Source organism: Trachurus trachurus (assembly GCF_905171665.1).
Source record: "Trachurus trachurus genome assembly, chromosome: 7".
Taxonomy (NCBI): domain Eukaryota; kingdom Metazoa; phylum Chordata; class Actinopteri; order Carangiformes; family Carangidae; genus Trachurus; species Trachurus trachurus.
This window is the reverse complement of record NC_139901.1, coordinates 24,629,355-24,648,844: the sequence shown is the minus strand read 5'-3', so window position 1 is coordinate 24,648,844 and position 19,490 is coordinate 24,629,355. Positions and strand designations below refer to the sequence as shown.

General features: G+C 40.8%; 1 protein-coding gene across 1 annotated transcript in view; it reads left to right on the top strand.

Moving 5' to 3' along the window:
• LOC310988544 (metabotropic glutamate receptor 4-like) overlaps nt 1-19,490 on the top strand; it is a gene marked incomplete at its 5' end in the record, with an annotated part of 122,296 nt that overhangs the window by 99,865 nt on the left and 2,941 nt on the right. The window contains 4 exons of the mRNA XM_083975184.1: nt 3,349-3,549; nt 12,106-12,242; nt 13,965-14,900; nt 19,091-19,337. Of these exons, the coding sequence (XP_083831310.1) occupies nt 3,349-3,549; nt 12,106-12,242; nt 13,965-14,900; nt 19,091-19,337 (1,521 nt within the window). The remainder of the gene's footprint in view (nt 1-3,348; nt 3,550-12,105; nt 12,243-13,964; nt 14,901-19,090; nt 19,338-19,490) is intronic.

The following is a 19,490-nucleotide window of genomic DNA, read 5'->3' as shown; positions in this document are numbered from 1 at the left end:
AAGTGCATTGTGGATCTATATCAACAGTCATGATGTCAGTAGCTGACAAAGACTTTTTCATAAGGTAATGACTCTAACTCTCTCAGATTTGTCTCCCTCCCCCCTCTTCTCCCTCTCTGTATTAAAGCCCACGTCTCCTCAGAGGTGATAGAAGAGGAGTGGTAATGAGAAACATGGGAGAAAATGGGGTCTGGTAAAAATGCATTAGGTAAACACCCATACACAGACTTAACATACAAATTACAATTTCCATTCTGTTCACAGTGATTGCCAACCTGAAATCTCAAGGGTCACATGATGAATTTAAGGGATAAGCAAAGAAAATACTTGAGCGCGAGACTGTGTTTTGTGCTTTGATTTAGCCGTTTTTATGTTCACACCCACATGAGGTCACAAAACCTGTGGCAGCAGATAACAAACACATATTCCTTCATTTTCATTTGTCAAAAGCCAAATGGAAGAGCAATCTCTGGTCTACCTGACCTGCAGGTCTTTGGCCTATGTGGGGTAAACTGGAGTTTGAGGGGGAAACCCTGAGATGCAGCCTCCGCTGGCGCTGAATATATGAGCTAAATGTCTCTATATCTGTGTGAAAAAGAGGGAGAAAGAAAGTGAGTGGTTCAAAGAGCAAGAGGAGGTGGGGGTGGGGGATTAAAAGGAGAAAGGCTGTGACAGCCACAAAAAGAGATGGACTGCCTATTCCAGCCTCATTTTGCCTGTAGCACACATTTGTAGAATAAGTGCCAATATTCAAGCTCTTTAAACATTCAGAGCCTTGTCACTGATGTTAAATTGCCTCTTCTAAGCGAGCAAATACTGGGGAGCATATAATAACAAGACAAACAAAAACTATTCATCTGTTTAAAGCTAGCACTTGTTAAAATGAAGTGTCTCTATTGAGATAAGAAAGTCCTGCCACAGACATCTTAGGAAACATGACTCCCCCTTTATCAGCTGCTTCATACTATTGCGTTTTTACTATCTGATGATGAGGCATTGTTTACATTGTCTTGCGTTGCCGCTCATCTTGATTGCAAAGTTGTGAATGACAACATGATAAAGGACCACAAATTTGTTAAATAATGGAGATGTTGGCTTTAAATGAAACCCACCACCACACAAAGACCTCAAATACCATCCAAGTCTTGGCGACCATGGGTATACCCATTAAATTACATATTTATGTATAATTATTACCAAATGTCAAAGCCGCACCAATTCTAGAATTATTAGGAAACAGTCTGCAGAAGCCCACACCCATTAGCAAACCAAATTGATTATCGTCACTCTTTCCACTTTTCTACATTACGTGTTATTGACATGAGCTATTATTCAGAATTAGTCTTTCAAGTCATCGTACAAAGAGGAAATGAGGTGCTATAATACAAATTACTCCATTTCCAAACATTTTTTTCCTCCGTCAAGTTGAGCAGAGTTCAAAATCTGGGGATTTAATTATTCTACAAAAGCATCAACCCTCAGAGCACAAGGAATCAGACAGACACAGACATCTATTGAATCGATGCAAATGAACCTCTGTTACAGAATGACAGGGATTTTTTGGTTTGACTTTAATAAGCTCTTGTCACAAAGAATAAAAAAAGCATCAAATGTTATCTGCAACTTCCAACAATCACTTGTCTTCCCTGGCACTGATTACAAAATATAGCATATTTCCTGGGGGGATTTGTTTGCATTGCTCTATAATTCACATGAAGTGTCTCCCAAAAGGGTTTTTCTGTCACATTCAACGCAATAACACTGCAGACAACTAATTTAAGATTGTAAGAACCAGTCTGTAATCCATTTGCATTCAAAGAGAAAGAGGGAAATGAGCAGCACGCTGTCAGGAGAGAATGGCAGCGTTCAAATGGGTTATAAATAAAAGACATTTAGAGCAGAGCGCACGTGGAGTGTCTGTTTACGCAGCACCCCACTTCATCACAGCTGTGGTAGCACAAAAAAGCAAAGTGAGATCGGTGAGTTTGTGCTGTTCCTGTGATAATTCTCTTACCATTTTATTATTTCGAGATTTAAGAATTAAATGATATAAAAAAAAGAAACTTTCATGCAGGTTTTGAGGGCACATAAAGCTTAAATACAAATGAGTAAAGCTCTCCATCAGAACATAAACAAAGGATTATTATTACCACTTAACACAAGGAAAATTCTATAATCATCAACAGGTTTTAATCTGACTTTATAATGCAGTTTTATTTTTCTATTAATTTTAATAAATCCAAACAGGCAAACAAAACGCTCAGAGCAGAATGACTGATGTTTGTAAACTACTTTATATTTAAGCTACTTTTAAATGGCGCCCTATCATTATCTGTCGGTGTATGTGACTTGCGGCAGCACCAGTGTCCTGCTGTCACTCTTTCCGCTTAACTCATCTGACAGGGCATTGGCAATAAAAGGATTAAGCCACTAATTGAAACCTTGCTTGGCAATTAACACATTTTCAAAGCATTAGAACAACCCCAGCCATGATTAATATACACCTGTCATAACTAATTACATTTATAGTGGAGAATGATTAGGCCTGTCTTGCTGTGTCTTCCACTCCTCCTCCACTACTCTATCACACTCTCTGCTCTTGATTAATAGATGTGAGGTGGTGGTGGCACGTGACTTTGTGGGAATAAACACTGAGAGATCATATAAACAAGACCTGGGAGTCCTCTGAGAGGGTTCCCCAGTTTGTTTTGACAAACCTTTGCTCTGTTTAACCTGTTTAACCCGTTTTGTGTATTTGTCTGGGTGATGTTTGTTATGCAGCAGTGAAAAGGCTTTTCGCTGCAAAGAGAACGATTGTGATATATATATGAACTCAGAGAGTGGTGTTGAATAATCTTGAGTGGGTCTAATCAGTGATCGACAGACCATAATGAGAAAGGCTGCACATGAGGCCATCTTGGATTTTGTGGAGGGAGATTCTGTGATTGATGTCTAGAAGAAATAGCATATAATTAGTAGTTAATAGGCACATCAATGCCAATCTCTAAATAAATTAAATATGGTGGGGGGGAAAAAACGAGCTCACAATTGAGTAATCAGGGCTTTTGAAAGCCTATCATTTGCTTGATTTTACACATCTAGCAATCATTGTTTAGTTCTTTAATTTTTGACTGATTGTGGAGCAGCTTTTCATTCATATGCCATATTCTAGTCTGGATTGCCTGTCACGATTGCCAGTAAAACACAGCAGGGGAAACATATGTAAATCAAACGTAATAAGTGATCATATTTCATCAAGTATGTGTGAATACATCAATTCAGTCCTGTGTGGGATATAATTTCATGAGCTGAGCTGGACTTTCTGTGATGTAAATGTTTTCCTTTTAGATCACGAGCGGATCGGGAAAGATTCATCCTACGAACAGGAGGGGAAGGTTCAGTTTGTGATCGACGCAGTGTACGCCATGGCTCACGCTCTGCACAACATGCACAAAGACCTCTGTCCTGGAAGAGTCGACCTTTGCCCCAAGATGGACACCGTCAATGGGACGCTGCTGCTTAAGTACATCCGCAATGTCAACTTCACGGGTGTGTATTCCTAATTCCACCCTGGTGGAAGATATTTATGCTTAAAAAGGAACAAGAACTGATACATTACACCAGTTTCACTCAGGAATAATAGTGCATATGTTATCTCAAGAGGGGTTCACCAACATGCTCATGCAGAGTTTTGTGTGTATACAGTGGTCTCCAATTATCAGACGACTGAATGTAAATTACTCTGCGCATAAGAGGCTGTGATCTGTAGGAGGGTTGACGATCAGCAGCAGAACAGTGTGTTTTATCATGGCTGATGATGTGCAGGAACTGTGCTTTGTGAGATTTCCCGCCTTATCTTGTCAGCATTGAATTGCCCACGCATGAGATTTTCCTACTTCAAGTGCACTGGTTGGTGAGTTAAAATTGTACAGAATAAGTGGGGAGAAGAGAATGACAAGACAAGCACCAGCAAAAACAGGCAGCAGTAGTTTTACAATAGTTGTCCAATGTGAACTTCACTTACAGTATATATTCTTGGTGTTAACTCTGGAAAATGTTGTCTGCATGAGTTAGACTTGAAATGTACAATACATTCCCACTGACTCCCAATGTGCTAAAATGAAGCCAAAATAACCTGGATGTGGGCGTACGCACCAAGCATTATCCATAACGTTTGAAGGCAGAGTCTGCAAAGGAGTGATCAGGGCTGAAGCTCTGGTATCGATGTCTTGCACAACCACTTGCACGACTCAATTGCAAGTCAAAGCGCTGTGTGTCAAATGGTATGCACATACAACTCAGATCACATAGCTTTGGGCCTTGTTTTTAATACATCTAAAATGTAACGGAGAGAAAGTTCTGATCCCACTACCTATTTAACTTCAACTGTAGCTTCATGCATCTTTCATAGAGTACGACCCTGCTGTTATTACGAGCCACTGACCCACGACTCCCCCATGGAGTTTTTTTTAAAAGCCACAATGTTTACCATGCAATGATCTAGGAGCATATGGGAACTCAAAAGGTTCAACATTGACTGTTTGATGTCACTGTGTCTCTTTGGTCTAACCTTACCTTAACTTAAATATAAGTGCTCCCATGAGGCCAACCACATATTGCCTGCTGTATACAGTATATATACTATTGTGACACAATGGCAGAGAAGCTGAAACATAAAAATCATAATAAACCGTGAAACACTGAAGAGGATGAAACATGATCAAATATTTACAGTTTACAAATGATATTTATTTATACTGTAAATTTAAACTTAACTTTACAGATACTGAGTCTACAATAGTTACACTTTTCAATAAACTGTCACAACAAGTATGATGCACTTTGGAACTTTGAAAATTAATTATACTTTACATGTACATGGAAAGATGATGTATAGGGAGGGAGAGCATAAAAATAGCGTGCGCAAGAATTTAACCCGGTGACTTGGGAATACATAATGAAAATGTATGCAGACTGGGGTCTAACTTAGGTCAGCATTAGTAGTTATAACGACTTGAGATAATTGTACATCAGAGGGGTACAGGGCCGGGGTGTTCATGCAATCAAGCAGAATGCAACAATGAGTGGTTTGACACAGTCTCAAACCCGCTCCACCCTCAGATGATTATACAGTAAGGGACTCATTTATTTGTATGACAATTACAGAGTGGGATCTTTGGTTCAGGGCCAGCCACGCCATAGCAAGTACATGGTGGGAATCATTTACAGTAAATGAGAACAGATAAAGAAAACTAATAATTAAATCCCCAGACCTGTCCGCTGCTGCAGAATCCAGATTTTTTTCCTCAACCAAACCTTTATTTATACTCACAAAGTTTGTTGAGGTTGCCCTCATTTACACCAATTGCCAGTATCAGTGGCTGCAGTTTGGTTCAAGAACACAAGTGGAAGTGTTTGGCAGTGGGAAGCAAGAGATCGTGTTCCACTGTATCAACTGCTACTGGTTGGTCCGACCGCGGCTGACCTAAACTCTTAGTGGGAAGAGGATAAATTTCATGTTGGCTCGGCTGATGAAAACTGTCATTGTCAGGCAGTTAGTAACTCTTAGAGAGTTTCCTCATAGGAAACATTAAGGCTTCAGCTATTGGCTCAAATGCCAAATACAACAAATACTTGACAAGTACCTCTAGTGGCTATGTGAATGATAGCTCCTGTCTGACATGTACAAAAGGCTGAATTAGTACAACATTATGCTCACTAAAGAACCTTAAAGGGAGGAAGTGGCGATGGATGGATGGCTTACCGTACATAGAAAAGTACTGCAGTTCATTTAACCATCAGCCAACACTGCTTCCTTTTACTGTTCCTTACTTCTTCTTTTTTTACACATAAACCTACCACAGTCTGTTACACTGATAACAGTCAGCACCCAACATCTCATTCAGCCTTTGTTCTTGGCCTGAACATGCAACCTTTATGTTAACACTGGTTGGATCAACAGCCGATCCAAAACTCAAACTGAACATCAGCGCCGAACCCCTTGTGGGTTTTCTCTACTGACAACTCTAAAACCATGAATGGAAAGTAAGAAGAAAATGTTTTATGTGGATATTGTGTCAGATCAAGAGAGCTTGTGTGCTTGTTTGGAAGATTGACAAACGAACATATTTTTTTTTGCCTAGTTTGGAGGACTTGTTGAGAGGCACATGGCAGCACAGCCTCCACAGGGTTAGAGTATGTGCTGCAGTAGGAGGGATCAACTCTGTTGGTAACTGAAGTAATAGAGCAGGGAAAATGCAAAAAGCTCCTCAAGGAAGTCACGGTATTATATTTACAAGGGAAAACACTGAAAACAAGAATATAAGTTATGTATGGATTAGCATTTCTTTTTGTCATGCAGTCGACTTCACCTTTATAGCTGGGGATAATAAAGGTTAACTTGACACTCAGTTACTTTTCATGCCTAATGGATATTGAGAGCAAACTGTGCAGCGCTCTGCAGTGTTTTACTGTAGGCCGTATCTTCAAAGTCAAAACATTGTTTACCTGTTCCTGAGTGTGCATATTATTATGTAAGCAGGTCAGGTCTCATTTGTGGAAGATAAAAAAAAGAAAAAAGAAATTGTTAGGAGTTGTATTCTGAAGTCACATTTGTTTACGAGATGAATCAATTCTCCCAGCAACGGAGTAAAGCTTTATAATCTGAAGTGGTGTATTACAGGTTCGTTTTATAGAATTAAATTTCAATTCTTTATGCATTCCTTTATTCATGGTATTATTTTACTGGAAGGCTTGTCAGCACTGAGGCCATTGGGGTTACAGCGGTATGGCTAGAAAATCAATGCTTCACATTACCGGAATACTGCCTCACTTTTAAGAGTCTCTCAGCTCAAAGGGATGGAGAATTTAAAAGGTTTGTAGGGAAAACAGCAGGAAACTCTACATGATCCCAATGTATTCTGGGAATAGTCTATAGTCTATAGCCGTCCATGCTGACTAAAGGAAAGAGGAAACCCAGGCACCACGGATATTGTAGATAAAGCTGCTGCTTATCGATGTCTGGTATTAAGATGGTAATCCCAGTAATGCTGAAAGGAAAATGAAGCTGTTTACATTCAGGAGTAGTACACACTGTGGTACATAACACTGTGTTTTTCTTGAATGCATTTTTTTATTTTTTATGATGTAACCTTGCTAGACATAAAGCTGATACCAAAGCAGTGTTAAACAAAAGGCTGGTTGTAACATCAGGGTTTCAAGATACAGGCATTTAAAATGGCCTTGTTTTTCACAAGGTTTGATTACTAATTTAATTTGTGTGTGATGTGACAATGAACTCAGTCAAAGGATGGTCCGTCGCTAGAGTGGTCTGCATTGTTATTAAGGAGTGCATAAGAAGATTTTAAGGTGGATTTATGAAGCCATTTTTATTTATAAAAGAATAAAATTGTCTACTGCTTTAACCAATGCAAACCCTAAAATTATCTAAAAAAATACTGCTTAATAACAGACTGTGAAATGGACAAGCAAAATAGCCAATCATGAGGATACAATGCAGTTTGAAAGACTAAACTCTTTTTGAGGTCGGTGTCATGAAAGTAGAACGAACTCTGCAAAGATAATCAACCCCAGCATTGGCTGCATTAACTCTGCCCAATTGAATGACTAATAACCATGTAAGACTCAGCCTCTATTTAGAGTAGAAATAAATTACAGTGTCTGACATCTCTGAGTCTTAATATTGTAAATTAATGCTTTACATTTATGGAGGAACAGCATTGATTGTGTTTTCTTGAACTTGTTTGGTTTGGTTTTTAACAAATGACCTCAAAGAAATTGGGTTCATTGAAGCCACCTCCATGCTTTTAAAGTTTAGCAGCAGAATCTCTATCTTATGTTGAACCGATTTTATTCATCATTTGTAAATGCATTACATTCCTCCTGGCTCTGGTTAATGGCTCATAATGGAGTGAAAGGGTCATTCTTATAAAAATGCAACTGTGATATCCTAAAAAATGCTGTTTTTTTTTTTTTTAGCAATTCTAAACAGAAGCAAAGTACAGCTTTAAGTGAGTGTCGATCAACAATAAAAAGGCCTTTCATTTAAAAAATTCATGAGCAGATTTGGACGATATTAGATTGTGAAGGATTAGTTAGTGTTAAAGCAGATATCAGTGGAATGTTTTTGTTAATATAAGTCCTAAATAGTCCTATTTTCCGTCAGCAATCACTTACATGAAGTATTTCAGCCTAAACACGAGTCTCTCCGTCACTCTGCTCTGCTGTAACCCGAGGAGAAAATTTTCCTTGTGGGATACAAGTGTTATCCAATGAGGAGAGAGAACGGCATGAAGGGCTGTGTGTGCAGCCAAGGGATGCGCGTGAATGTGGTGACGTAGCACGAGGACCAATTGATGCCTGACAAGGGCGGGGGCTGCTAACTCATGGTGCGTTCAAAGAAACTCGTACTTTGTGTTTTTCCTTCCTGTGAAGTCATACCAGTTCGATCTGGTACGAGTTCACGGGTCGGAAGTTACGAGTGGCCGTTATAGGGAACTTTCACAGACAACAGGATGGTAAAAACACGAGCTACGGGTTACCTGGAACGCTACCAAGTCGTAGTTGTGACTTGAAGCTGTAACTTACGGTTTCAAAAGCCTGCCTTGAACGCAGCATTAGCCGAAACGGCCGTGAAGCTGATATCTGCTTTAAGGATCTGCCAAGCATCGAGAGATCGTAGTATTGCCGATAGCATTGTCTTTGACACAAGGAGGGGGGGCTTCAAGGAAAAAAGGTTGGGACAAGGTTGAGACAACCAATCATAGTGAACTACAGTACAGGTAGTGCCTCAGATTTCTCATTCCCCACCTGTTTGGTTTAGACTGTAGCTGGATGATTTCTCATGAACCAACAATGACAAAAAAATCCCTGTTTGTATTGAAGCAGCAGCTCGATCAGACACTGGGCTGATTTTATACGTCTATATTTGTATCATTGATGTGGAAACTTGTCCAATCAGGCTTGAGTATGGAGTGACCGAACTGTTGCATGTGTCCAGGGAGCCAGAGGAGCTGTTTATTAACCCAGTTAGATCTTCATTGTCTGTACAACATCTTGCTCTCTACAGATACGATTATTGTCTTCTACAAACATATCAATTAATTCACAAAAGCAAACGTAATGACTCATTACAGCAGGTCAGACAACTTGGTTAACTCATCTGACCGGCTGTTGCAAATCATGATATGATATTTTTGCTACAGTATATCGCCTGATGCCTGATAGTGATCATGCATGATTCAGATCAGCTGATCCACAGATGATACTGATCATTTTTGGCGTGCACTGCAGATAGGGATGTGCCGATCACATGTTTTTGCCCCCGAGTACAAGTCGTTTGATTTTGAGTATCTGCTGATACCGAGTCCCGATCCGATACTTAAAGCAATACTTACCTTTCTGGAACTTTTGCACATTTCTTTGTCTAAGTTAAAATGCTATTAATAATCTGATGATACATTAAAATGTAAGAGAAACCCAACAGGGTTAAAAACTCATCATTTTTTCATTATCATATAATTCTGAGAAAAGTCTGACCAATAATATTATTCGGTCCGATTAATAAGATTTGACGAGCGACCGAACCTACTTAATATGTAATCACTTTGTGCACCCCTCTCCTCCTCTCCCCCCTCCCGACCAGGAAGAACGCTTATTGACAGAGCAGTAGCAGGACATGAGCAGAGGAGACTAGAGTCACAACACACAAGAAAGAAGGTTTTTGGAAATAAATAGTTTTTAAAAGACCAATTACTGCAGCCGCAGCTGGTCGCGGAGTTTCATGACTGATATTGTAACGTTGATAGTGATCAGCCCCGAGTGATACTCTATAAAGCATCCAGTGCTAACGGCTAGGGGGCTAGGCTACTGTTAGCTCCCTTAGCTCTGGGAGTTCTCAGCGGTCCGGACCCGGTTGAACTCCGGACCGGCGCGGCTCGACTCGGCTCGGTCTGGATTTATTTTCGGCCTGAACCAGCGCATCAGGTGGCGCTGGTCCGGCCGCCAGCCCGGCTCGTTGAGAACTGTAATCTGTAACAATCACTTCCCCTGCGTCTCCAGTAGCAGTAGGCTAACAACAGTTTATTATAAAACTCATCAGTCATCATCACTGAGTCCGTTTATACGGTTTAAAACTCCGGTGTTGTGTTTGTTTGTGTTGTTCCCGTTTCACTCGCGTTCCTGTTCTGTTTACCGTTGCCATGCCAACGCATGCAGCAGGGAGGGAGGGGGCTCGTGGAGATGCGGCAGGAGCGAGAGGTGGGTGGGACTTGTGAGGGAGGTGGAGCTGTTGATTTTCAAATGTTTGTGCTGTGCTGAGTGAAATGCCAGATCGGTAAGTATTGCTTTAAGCAATGCAGTAAAAAAAAAAAAAAAAAAAAAAGAACACATCCAAGTTGTCCCGTTTCCTTGCCTACCAGCAACCAGCTCACGGATGCCTAACTGCAGATTCTACTTTGAGAGTGTTTACCACAGATGATCTGTGAGTAGAATCATTGATATTGATCTACCAATCATGTTTTTAACGAAAATTGGCCATAAATAAGCGATGAGCAGTGATCAATCAATTAGTTCATCCTTAGCAATATTAACCCAATTTGAAATTGCAAGTTATTAATCATCTGCACACATCTTCTCTCTACAGTACAGTTCATTTAGCTCTCACAGCATTAACACTGGAGTCTTTTACCCACTGTTATGATTCCAGTTTAGCACATTCAGAGTTACATTAACAGACAATTTTACTGTGACCATTTCATATTCAGTTTTTAATTTTTCTATACTGCATGGCAGTGTTTCCTCAAAAATTTGACATGGTTATTAAACAAGGATTTTGTTAATATTTGCTGCCTGTGCATGAAAACTGTGATGCCTTCCTGCAAGTTAAGAGGTGAAACTAATCGATTAAAGCAATCAAATTAGTGGGAAAATATATCCCACTCGATTCCCTGTATTGCTGAGATGGGCAAGAAAATCCTCATAATTACACGACTGCCTGTTGTTGTCTCAGACATGCCCTCTAGATAATGCAGCAAGATGGTGCTAATGCAATTAATTCCTATGGGTTTTAATCAGACCTCTGACACACAAGAATTTTTTTAGAGAGGAAAAAATAAATCTGGTCTCAAAGTCTGACACACAGGTTTTCATCTCTGTTCTTTGAACCTGCGAGTCAATCAGCAATCAATACGCCAACCTATTAAACAGAACAAAACATTCACATTTATTATTCTTTTTATTCTTATGAAAGACGAGGATTTAGTCAATACTGGTGAAACATGAACAACTCTACTGACAAGGAGTATGAAAACAATGAATCAAATGTGTGAGCATGATGCATATCCTCACTGTTTTGCAGAAAGTTGTGCTGTTGAGCGGGCAGTCCATAACACACTTCAGCTGGAAGTTAACTAATGCAATTTTTTTTTTTTTGCACTTTCCATGCCCCCATTTCAACATGCCTCAGAACTGCTGAGCATTGGGAGACTGCATGGAAGGAGAGAAAGCAAATTTGGTGGGAGCAAATAGAGACGGGAACTCTATTAATGATCTCTTCCTCAGAGACGCTCAGTGGTAGGGCTCTCATCACTAAATCTGCGAATGCTCGTTCTCTCTCTCACCACAACTTTATAACAAGTCGTGAGGCTGGAGAGAGGCTTGTGGGTTGGCTCAGAATTAGACAGAAACAGGAAGCGGAGGGATGAGAGAGACCTCAAAGTGGTAATCAAAATCAATGCTGTCATTCGTTAGCACTCTGAGTGGGGACCTTGTGGATAACAGGCTATGGGGCAATAAGCAGAATGAAGGAGTGTGAAATGATATGGGAACATGAACAGACAGCAGCCCTGGCCATCCTCAAAGGACCAGGAAAACATGGCTGTCAACATCTATTTTGCTACCATCATTAACACCGTAACAGCACTGTCTTGAAGTCGCCTCGCAGCCTCGTTTCATCTCAGGGAATTATGAGAACAACAGTATGACTTGCTATTGTTTTGTCCAGGGCTGGAGTTCAGCATTAAGTTACTACCTGCCCTCTAAAATAACAACAGCAAGTTTCTGACCTCTTTTCTTTTTCTTCCTCAGGAATCGCTGGCACACCGGTGGTGTTCAATGTGAACGGAGACGCTCCCGGTCGCTACGAAATCTATCAATACCAGATCGCAAATAGCTCGATGGAGTACAAGATCATTGGCCACTGGACAGATCAGCTCCACTTAAAAGTATGAATGTTTTGAATATTAGTTCCACTATGTCTGAGAGATGGTATGTTTGAGTTTTCTGACAATGTGAGCGACAGATTTTAGTGCTGACATTACATCAACATTAGACTTTGCCCATCAGTCAACCTAATTTATTATCATGCTAATATTTGGCTGTTTTGCATTTCATTTTTGTTCACTTTTGACAAGAAAATGCAATAAACAGCTTCAATAACAGCTGAGCCTGTTCTGACCCTCAGTCCTGCACAAAGATGCTGAATGGAGAACAAGGAGGAGAAAAATTTGTCACAGTTTATAAGAAAAAGCAACAATGAAGTGCAGCTGTCGCCAATTAGGACGAAAGCCAAACATGGGCTCAAAATATACTTTCTCATCTGAATTTATTTCTATCCGACACTGCCAGAGCAGCCTCTTAACTTGTAACCATTATCTGTGACATTTACAGCAACTTTAATATTGTCACACATAGCGCAGCTTCATTTATTTACCGTCTCATAACTTATCACTCTTATCAAAGATTATGCAGAGTGCATCTTGCTTACGTCGGGTTTTATAGGGCAACAGCCGACAGAATAATATTAATAATAAATCACCCTCTTTCTGGTTGGCTGTAAAATTTATAAACATGCAGGCTGACGAATGATTTAGGTTGGTACAGAAAGTGTAGCACAACGTTTCCACTGACAATTACGCTCATATGAGTAGGCCTACAATGAAGTAAAAAGACAAGGACATCTTTCTGCATTAACCTTATTTTGACATTTACCATCACTAATAGATACAGTCTTACCAGTTCGCTCTTCAGTATCTAAATATGCATGGAGCATAGAATCTGCAGTGTTGCATATGTTTACATCAAAAGTGCTTTGTTTTAAATGCCAAACTTTCTGAGGAACCATATGTGTGCATTACTTTTTTTTGCTGTAATGCATAATTTATACATGAGGCCCAAGGCGTTCTTATTTTGTTAACACATATACTGTAGGCACAGTATTAGTTTAGTGTCGACAGAAGGTGCTGAGTTACTGCTGCACGAAAATCGATTTATCAGATTCCCCTTGAATGACAGTGACCCCCAAGAAAAACTAAGAATGTCATATGGAGCTTTTTTTTTAAGACACAAAACCGATCATCTCTAACAGCCAGATGTTTATTTGAATATTTGAATAATTGAATACTCCCCATCCTTTTCCGCACCCTAGTTCACTTAATAAGGCTTTAAGCAAACTGTGTTGTAATGAAAATAAATAAAAGGCCCGTCCAACAGCAAAAGGCACAAGATACTGCACTGCTGTGTGTTGAGACTGCAGTGACAGACTTCTCATCTATGTATTACTCCTTGGGTACTGTAGATGCAGCATTCCTTGAAAGTAATTACAGTACAAGGCAATTCACACAATAAAAAAAATAAAAAACCTGCTGCTCTAATATAGTGTATTTCCTATTTTTATTCTGAATAAACTAATCTACAAAGATGTGACGGAGCTGTGTCCCATTACAATATTGGGATAAGCTGTGTTCATGGTTTTGCTGTACTGGCCTTTAAATGAGATTGAAGTCCCAGTTGAAAAGTGATTTGTAATTGTCAGTATCAACTTATCAAAATGCATTGATACTAAGTAAATGCACATTATTTACTTTGTTGCAGGCTGTATGTAAAATGGTGAGTTGGAATAAACTGCTAAAACAGATTCTTCTCCTTTCTCATACTTTTCCCTCCAGATCAATGAGATGCAGTGGCCTGGTGGGACACAGGAAGTCCCCTCCTCCATCTGCAGCCAACCATGCCGTGCTGGCCAGCGCAAGAAGACAGTGAAGGGGATCCCGTGTTGTTGGCACTGCGAGAACTGTGACGGCTACCAGTATCAGGCAGACACTTACACCTGCAAGATGTGCCGCTTTGATTTGCGGCCCAATGACAACCACACTGGCTGCGATCCCATTCCCATTGTGAAGCTGGAGTGGAGCTCCCCGTGGGCAGTCATTCCTGTTCTCATCGCCGTCCTGGGCATCATGGCCACGCTGTTTGTGGTCGCCACCTTTGTCCGCTACAATGACACACCCATTGTTAAGGCATCAGGTCGAGAACTGAGCTACGTGCTGCTGACTGGTATTTTCCTGTGTTACGCTACAACATTCCTCATGATCTCCACTCCTGATGTGGTTATATGCTCGCTGCGACGGATTTTCCTGGGCCTGGGTATGAGTATAAGCTACGCAGCTCTGCTCACCAAGACAAATCGGATCTACAGGATTTTTGAGCAGGGCAAGATGTCGGTCAGTGCCCCTCGCTTCATCTCCCCGGCGTCCCAGCTAGTCATCACATTCAGCCTGATATCGCTGCAGCTCCTCGGAGTGTGCATCTGGTTCGGCGTCGACCCGTCACAGGCCATCATTGACTATGAGGACCAGCGTACTGCCAACCCCGACAGGGCCCGTGGCGTTCTGAAATGTGATATATCAGACCTGTCCCTCATCTGTCTGCTGGGTTATAGTATGCTGCTGATGGTCACCTGCACAGTTTACGCCATCAAGACCAGAGGGGTTCCTGAGACGTTCAACGAGGCAAAGCCCATCGGATTCACCATGTACACCACCTGCATTGTGTGGCTCGCCTTCATCCCCATCTTCTTTGGGACCTCACAGTCGGCAGAAAAGGTAAATATTCATTTTGAAATGGGGGAGGGGGGTGTATAAAATAACCACCAAAGTTTGCCCCGTTCTTACAGTCTATTGTTTTAGATCTACAGTATGCACAGAAGCAGAGGCACTCCCTAAGCTTTCGCCAACTGCACTGTATTTACAATGAGCAACATGGCAGCTAGTCAAATAAATTCATTGTCAGTTTTGCATTTGGAGTTCTTTTCCTTCACACGTCAAAACCTCACATTTAAAAACACTGTCATGAATTCAGAATCGCCTCAAATCCAATTGGTTTTTATTTGACAGATGTGTTTTTCATATAATTGGTCAAATTTTGCTCAAGGTTGATGCCTCCTGCTGTGAGACTGACCAACGTGTGATTTGACTTGTTATTTGACTTATAATACAGAAGCTTTTGGGGAAGAATAATATGTCATTTGGTTTCTCACATCACAGGGACACTCACTTTAAATTTATTGTGCACGTAATGGGCTCTTTGCACAGCTCCACTACTTCCTGAATTTAATGCTGCTCCTTTGTTTCCTGTCTTAGATTATTGGACAAATTGATTAATCCAGGTGTGTCTGAGTAGTCACAATGGTCACACACACCTGGATTAATCAGGCTGTCCAATAATGTAAGACAGGAAATAAAGGAGCAGTATTAAGTTCAGGAAGTAGTGGAGCTATGCAAAGAGCCCATTGTTCCCGGTATGATCAAGAAGGTAATACATGCAGTCAGCTGAAGATGATACAGGCTGACAAGATACAAATCATCTGCAACCATGCTGCTGAGGTGCAGGTGGATAAATAAGTGAAAGGAGAAATCAGTCAACATAAAAGAGTTTCAACTAAATCTAACTTACAGTTTAAACAGTTTGAAGACTTGTTGTGAAGGCCATAAATTACTATTTATTTACCATGGACAATGGATAAAAAATAAACTGTAAAAGTATAAACTATTGGGAGACCATCTAAACCTTCTCTTATTTCCCCGGATGGACTCTATCCTGCTCATCAAGTACTGTCTTACATACACACCATCAAATATTAATCAAATTAGTTTAAATTTTAATTACGTTAATATTGAATGTAACTATCCATGAAATGTGCATGTTTTATTGAACTATCATTAATCAATACCTCATCTATTAATAATCAAAAACTTGATATTCTCTGACTAACTATGATGTAGCTCTTTAAACTGTTACAAAGAAACCATCACTGTGTTCATATCTAGTCACCAGGCCGTCACAGCAGTAAAAGCTGGTGATACAAATTTCAATAACAATGGTACAGTGCAGTTAGTTTACCCAGTAAACCATGACATTAAGCCAATATGCAAAATACCAGCATCCTGGATTGAAGTTGTAGTTATATCATTAATAACATATTTGCTTCTTCTCCTGCCAAGACATGCAGAAATATCTGCTATTAAAAAGGTCTGTGGGCCTTTTTCACACCACAAACAGTATTTTGACTTGTCACAGTAGGAAAGGCATGTGCTGCTCATTACTAGAATGAATGATTGCTCCAATCTATTCAAGTGTCCCTGTAGGCAACAGTGCAACAGTGAACCAGCATGCACAATACCAGGGAGCTGAAACCAAAGCAGAATTCATTCATTTACACATTTGCTTTTTATCTGCAACATGTTAAAATGTCCCTTGTGAAGAAGGTCAACAGGAAGTGTAAACGTACTCCTATAAAAAAACCTTTTGCAAACATATATGGACACGAGGGCTTGGCAGAGCTGTGGGAGTGTTTTCCGTCACATGCTTTGCGTGAAGGTAGGGACAGCTCTGGCAGCTGTCTGGACGTGAGATTTGATGCCTAATGACAAAAAGGAGCAATCCTCCTTCTAAGAAACTTCATAATGGTTCTGCCGACTGAGGTTTCTGTCCTCAGCCCTGCTCCCCTCGCTGTGCAGATGGAGCAGATTGGCAATCATATCGGCGTGTCAGGGAAAATTTATGTCACCGGGGCCGATGGAAGTGGACAAGGGTCTTGGCTCCCCTCGCAGAGTGACTCCACTCTGTACTCCTGAGGGGTAGCAATATTGTTCCGAACTCACCCCAGGCCACATGTAATCTTCTCAGGAGATTACAACACTCCCCCTCTATCCCCCTCTATCACCAGTGAATGCTCATGTGCTGCTTGCAGTATGATCGAATACAATGTCCTATCACTTCCATTTTACACTGACATCTTTTTTCTAAACTGTCATGGCTTTAGGGGGCTTAATTTGTGCAAGGCTGCTCCATGGTTTTTGTTTTTTATTACATCACCACCATAGTCACTGGATGACAGGTCGTGCTGTTTATTTCATTTGGTATATTTGCTTTGTCACTTGAACTGACTGAATGACCAACAAAAACATTGTCCTGCCTGTATAAAAACACTTAAATAGCTAAAGTGAAGACGCAAAGAATGCCCTTCTGAAAATACATCATTTGTAAATACTACACCTATTATCTTTTGAGGGTAATGTTGACATTTACCTACAGCTCAGACTTTCACAGTGCTGAAAAGGTTTTAGAACAGCATCTTCAAATGAAGAGATAAATGTTGTAAGTTCACATACAAACAACATAATGCCGCACCTCATGTTGGGAAACATCTATAACTGTTGACATGCTGGCATGGACCCTGGCGAGGACCCTGCGGGCTATTCCCATGCCAAACGACTCAGTCATTCTGAGAATGTAATGTCAGACAAAACCTCAGGCAAGTCTCTTTGAAGGATGTCTGCCAGCTGTGTTCCCACTGTACACTCTTCGCCTCATGTTCATCAACTTCAAAACAGCAATTTGCACCCAAGAAGAATAATAATCTGTTGTTCTCTTCTCCCCCCCTGTTTTCCTAAATAATGTTTATGTCAGTGGAACATTTAGGAAAAAAAAGATCAAATACAATCCCTGTGAAACAAATCTTTGTTTGTTTGTTTTAAACTTTGAATGGAAGAAAATGTGATTCTGCATTATTCTCGTTCTTTAGTCCATGCACAATTACCATATTAATAATTTCAAATTCACGTGTCAGTATCAATAGTCATAGTCAATCCATTACAATTTTGCTGACTCGTCATAATCGTAACATAAACAAATCAGAGACGGACTGTGTATGAGCACTGATATGATTATCATAAATGAAGAATCACTGGCAGGCACTTTTAATATGCTGTAGGATGTCTCCCTCTCTGCTCCATTGTTGTTGCCTGTGGCTATATATCTGCTCCCCAGCTGTGAGTTGCAGCTGTCACTGGCTTCACAGAGTACGCATTCCTTATGCTGTTGCCAGTGGCAGGCCGTCAGGACAAGTGAGGCGAGCAGTGTTTGACCAGTTAAAGCTAGGAATGAAACTAAATATATATAAATTAGAACAATATCGAAATGATAGCGATGTATCTCTTTACATCTTGGAATGATGTTCTGTCATCATGGATCTGTATTCATCTTGTGATTCACTGCCCTCTTGTGGCCACTGCAGGCTCTTTTCTCTGCAAGCGAGGTTGACCGCCAACCATTGCGTCAATCATTTCTGTCATTTTCATGGGTGTGGCCATGCCCTATTTTGGACATTTGCACACATGTCTTGTTGATAATCCTCAATCTTCGACATGTGACAAGCTACAGCTAGCCACAGTGTGGTCATCAGGGCACGCTGCTAGCTGTTGGTTAAAGCCTCTGGGTAAACACATCTCAAAGCAGATGACACCCATTAGAGAAGCACTATATACCATAAATAAACCAACAGCAAGTGAAAGAGGACTCGAGAGTGATGAACCTGACACGAGAAAATAATAGAAGGGTGCTGCATGTGCTGTTAGGTGGTGATTATGAGATACTGTGTGCTGTGTAAACTTAAGTGGCTCTACATGTTGTAAGGTGGTGAATTTACATGGCAACGTTATCCTCTGCAATCCACTTAAGCCTTGCAGCATGTTTTTTGAAGACCTTTTTGTATCCTCGGTCATCACATGCCCCAGAAACACTCTTCTTCTTTCTGTGGCTTTATTAGAAAATTGGCTCTCACATTCAAAATGGATTTTCCTCGATGGACTACATTCAGAGTGCAGGCGCAAACCTCCTCTGCTGTGTGCTCAGCTTAATCTGAGATTCTAAAACTAGAACATCACAACCCATCACCCAGTGTAGCCTCAATAACTTATTCTGTTTTGTCTCCACTTTCTCCTCCATAATACAGATGTATATCCAGACCACAACCCTGACCATCTCCGTAAGCCTCAGTGCGTCTGTCTCTCTGGGAATGCTCTACATGCCTAAGGTCTACGTGGTTCTCTTCCATCCGGAGCAGAACGTACCCAAGCGCAAGCGCAGCCTGAAGGCTGTGGTCACTGCAGCCACCATGTCCAACAAGTTCAACCCCAAAGGTGGCCTGAGGCCCAATGGAGAGGCCAAGTCTGAACTCTGTGAAAGTCTCGAAACACAAGGTTGGTATCACGCCTGATGAAGCAGTAGAGGAGACGGGAAGAGTGTAAAGAGAAAAACATCAAGCAGGAGCTAATGTTTATGCTGAAGCAATGAGCTGTTTCTGTGTATAATCACAGCAGTTATAGAAAACCTGAAAATAATTAACTCCTTTT